General features: G+C 36.2%; 1 protein-coding gene across 1 annotated transcript in view; it reads left to right on the forward strand.

Annotated features, from left to right (window-relative positions):
* Positions 1-4,122, forward strand: part of LOC108363013 (transcription factor SOX-21-like) — a gene marked incomplete at its 5' end in the record, with an annotated part of 96,608 nt that extends 92,486 nt beyond the window's left edge. The window contains one exon of the mRNA XM_017616202.1: positions 2,970-4,122. Coding sequence (XP_017471691.1) covers positions 2,970-3,611 — 642 coding nt within the window. The remainder of the gene's footprint in view (positions 1-2,969) is intronic.
* Positions 4,123-4,577: the final 455 nt, after the last annotated feature.

The raw sequence follows: 4,577 nt of genomic DNA on the forward strand, positions 1-4,577 counted from the left end.
GTCATTTACGCGTATTAATTTAATTAAACTTTCCTAATACGTGATAACTCTTAAAATAGTAGCCTATTTTCCAACATGGGTCATAAGCTATCACTGTGCGAAATGCCATGCAAATTTGTTCAGTCGTTTCCGCGTATTAATTTAATTAAAACTTTTTTAACAGGTGGCAACTCTTCCAAAAAATTAGCCTATTTTCCACTGTAGGTCATAAGCTATCTGCTTGCAAAATTTCATGCAAATCCGTTCAGACTTTTCCGCGTATTAATTTAATTGAACTTTTTAGCAGGTGGTAACTCTTAAAAAAAGTAGCCTATTTTTCAACCTAGCTCATAAGCTATCTGTGTGAAAACTTCCATGCAAATCAGTTCACTCATTTCCTCGTATTAATTAAATTAAACATTTCTAACAGGTGGCAACTCTTAAAAGAAGTAGCCTACTTTCTAACATAGGTCATAAGCTATCTGTGTGCAAAATTTCATGCAAATCCGTTTAGTCGTTCCCGTATATTAAATGAATTAAACTTTTTTAACAGGTGGCAACTCTTAAGAAAATAGCCTATTAACCAATCTGGCCCATAGGCTATCTTCTTACAAAATTTCATGCAAATCCGTTCAGTCGTTTCCGCGTATTAATTTAATGAAACTTTTTTAACAGGTGGCAACTCTTAAGAAAATAGCCTATTAACCAATCTGGCCCATAGGCGATAGGATTTCATGCAAATCCGTTCAGTCGTTTCCGTGTGATGATTTCCCAAACATCCAAACATACAAACTTTCTTCGCTTTATAATATTACTTAGTAAGATTACATATTCTGAATGCTTATTATTTATTTTTGAGACGTACAAAATTCAAAAATTATACTAGCGAGTACTGTCGTCTATTTGACTTATTTGTATAGTGTCAGGCATTGGTGCTAATAATTTTATAATATTTTATTATTTTTATAATTATCTGGAATTATGGGAGAGATATATTTTTGTGCAAGAATTCAATGTACAGTTGGTGTACCACTATAACCAATGTCAATGACACTTCTTTTTGAAACCAATAATAACCGTTCATTTAACTTATTCCTAATTTTTTCTAAAATAAAATAAAAACAAATAAAAGTATATAACAAATAACTAAGTGACCATGAAGTCAAGGTGCAGGAATGGTATTTTCAGAGATAATAGTCGAGAGTTCTAGCTTTAATTTAAGCCAGAAAGGTTCTATCACCTCTTGTTTCTTTGCTAGAGCTTCTAATATATTGCGAAAAACTAGATTTTTTACACTTTGACCTCGCTTTCTTTCAAAATCTGGAGCTGATGGAAACTTTACGCTTACGGATTCGTAATCAGGACAAGAAAGTCTATCAAAAACAGCTTTAACATTTGCTGTACCAAAATTTGTTTCTATTTTCGGTGGGCTGTGTTATCCAATAAAAATGAGCAAAAATTCATATTTCCGTTTTTTTCTACAGAAATTTTTCCATATGTGGTCCATAATACCCTTCGCTACCCTAGTTAGTTATAGTTTTACAAAATAATTTAATGAATATCATCACGCATGTGCGGGCATGGGCAGGGAACGAGCACACAATTTTTATCTATGCCTCGGTGAATTGCATGTGACTTTTCTTGGAGATACGCTGAATTATATCCAAAATTATATAAAACAATTATATTCTTAGTTGTTACGAATGACTTTATATAAAACTTCCCCAAAGGGAACGCTTGCGGCCAGCTCTGTGTTTAATATAAACTGAATAATAGTATATTTAGATATAAATATATTCTCAACGAAAGCTCGTTTATTAATCACCGCGTTTATTCAGAAAAATCTCAGTTTATTAGCTGTCGAATATGCTGTGTTTGTTATTCTCACATCTCAAGGAAAAGCTAAGTTTCTTCTCTGTGCTCCGTGATCATTTTTCTGCTATATTAAGCAATTTGAATATATTTTAATTTAATGTTTTATTAAAAATACCTTTACAAATCTCTTTTTTTCTTGCTGGCGTCCGTTTTTGATTACTTTTACATTTGGGATTTGCCCTCTTCTTCGCAAAAATAATCGATAAAACTAGGTAGGGAGTTAAGCTCGAAAATAAAGATAATCTACTTATATGTAAACCTTCGTCTTCTTCTTATTTGGCGCTGTAACCGCCTAAGCGATTTTGGCCGAGTTCAACAAAGCACGCCAGTCGTTTCTTTTCTGTGCCAACTGACCCCAATTGAAAATTCCAAGTGAAGCCAAGTCCTATCGATGTCTCCAGAATGCAAAAATCAGAATAACCAAATAAAATTAAAATAAATAACCATCAATTAAGAACTTTGTACGAGGACTCACATTGATCCCTAATTTTATTCAATAAATAAATCGGCCTAAGAGTTTTCCACACGATCTACTTATGTACATACAATAATAAAGATGTGTTAACAACATCATTATAACCCACAGCGTTTTAGAATTTCAAACACCGTACCCTTTTACTTATTCACTCCATAGCGCATATGCTGCAAAGTGCAGTATAAATTATCTTCAAACCGGAGTAGGCAAAATCCACCCCTTGTATCAGGCCATAAACTCAGATTAATGAAATCAGAACACAATCAACCAGAAGGAAAACAAAACGAGCGTGAAACAAATTAAAAAACCAGTGGAATTAAATTGAAAAGCAAACATTTAAACAAATACGATTACAACTGCATTAAATTACATCCTTCTCGCCGTAGCTGTGAAGAGCTGGCAAAAAGGGCGCATAACTTGCCTGGGATTTGTTTACTTTTCCACTTCAGTGGTTTATTGCGGGTGCAGGGGTGGTTTTATCCTTCAATTGCTTGTTATCGCGGTTGAGTTTCCTCATGACATAATTGGATAGCCCTCGACTATTCTGTGATATTGAAACAACAATAACATTACACTTAATCATTATATTTGTATAACATTTTACTTAAAGCTTCTACTTTGTGTTATGTTTTTTTTGCAGGCCGGACAAATGGATGTACCGAAGTTTGCGCTCGACCGCAGCTCGTACCTCAGCTCAGCAGCTACGGCTGGCTCCCTCTACGAGACATCGAAGGCTGCCCAGGCGAGTGCCGCCTACAGCGCCTACTTGGATCCCAGTGTACTTACAAAGGCTTACTTCGACTCGAAAATGTATCAGGATCGCGCTGCCAATTATGCCTTTGACATTTCAAAAATCTATGGCGCCCAACAACATGGCTCCTCGGCGGCCGCCGCGGCAGTGGCGCATCAACAGCAGCAACAACACTTGCTCAACGGCCTGGGCATAGCCAGTTCGCATCAGAATAATGGCAACAACAATAATAACCACTCAACAGCGAACAATAATCTGGATGAACGAGACCACACACCGCATTTAGATAGCGGCGGGGCTGGTGGTGGAGTTCCGAGTGGTATAGGGGATTCCAAGCCACATCTACACTCGCCAACGGACGCACAGCTAGATTATTCACAATATGCGCAATACGGTCAGGTGGGTGGAGCAACCGTTGGTCTTGGTGGCGGAGTCGTTACCAACGGAGGTTTAGCTGGCATTGCGTCTGGTGGCCCAGGTACTGCTGGCGCTGGTGGTGATTTTCGTCGTCCGCTCACAGTTATATTTTGACCACCATCCGTCGAGAGTGAGGAACTGAACCTGTCCATGACGAATTAGATTTACCAGTGGTTTTCTTTCTAGAGTCTTAGTACACATCTGAAACGCTACATCAGCACGCATGAATGGAGTAGATATAATACAGTAGACTCCCATACAAAAATCGACATACATATGTATGTAAGTTCCAACAACAAACGGGCATGAGCTGCAAATCTTACGATTTGAAATTGGTACGATACGTAAATCTACGAAAAACCAATCACTGAATCCGGATTGTTTTGAACATATTAGCAAATCTTACGAGTTGTTTTTTAATGTCACTAAAAAGGTACGGAAATTACTGATTTTTTATTGTCACTCGAAAAAAGTCACATTTCTTACTAATTTCGGGAAGTTTTCAAATAGAATTGCTCATGTTAGAAGGAATGAAAGTTGGCATCATATAAAACATACCTGTGAAGTTTCAAGAGTGTGTCACCAAATTATAAAAAAATGGCAGCAAGCAGAATATCTGTCGCAGCTTCATATTTTGTAATTTTTAGCATTTACCGATTTTTTTCATTTTAAAAGTTTAAGTTACTTCAAAATTTTAACATTAAAAAGTGAAAATGTTCTTCTTGCCAAAACGAACCAATCTGTAGTAATGCAACTAATGTGCAACCAAATGAGACAAAAATACATTGGTTATAAGATGATGATTTGCGAAACAAAAATTCCAAATTTGCAATTTCTATTGGCATACTCGAAATTCATTCTACGTTATTTTCGAAAATTGTAACAACTCATGAGATTTGATCATATGCATGTACATATAAAGCAACAAGTAAGAAAGTCTAAGTTCGGGCGGAGCCGAAAATTAAATACCCGGCGCAAGTATTAAATATATGTTTTTCACCTTTCCGCAAGCTATCGCTATATGTTAAGCTGGGGTGTATCAATTTTGAGTAAGTTAGCGTCCTTAAATTTCGAAATATT

Source organism: Rhagoletis zephyria, unplaced genomic scaffold, assembly GCF_001687245.7.
Source record: "Rhagoletis zephyria isolate East Lansing unplaced genomic scaffold, Rhagoletis_zephyria_1.1 Rzeph_scaffold_01168, whole genome shotgun sequence".
Taxonomy (NCBI): Eukaryota; Metazoa; Arthropoda; class Insecta; order Diptera; family Tephritidae; genus Rhagoletis; species Rhagoletis zephyria.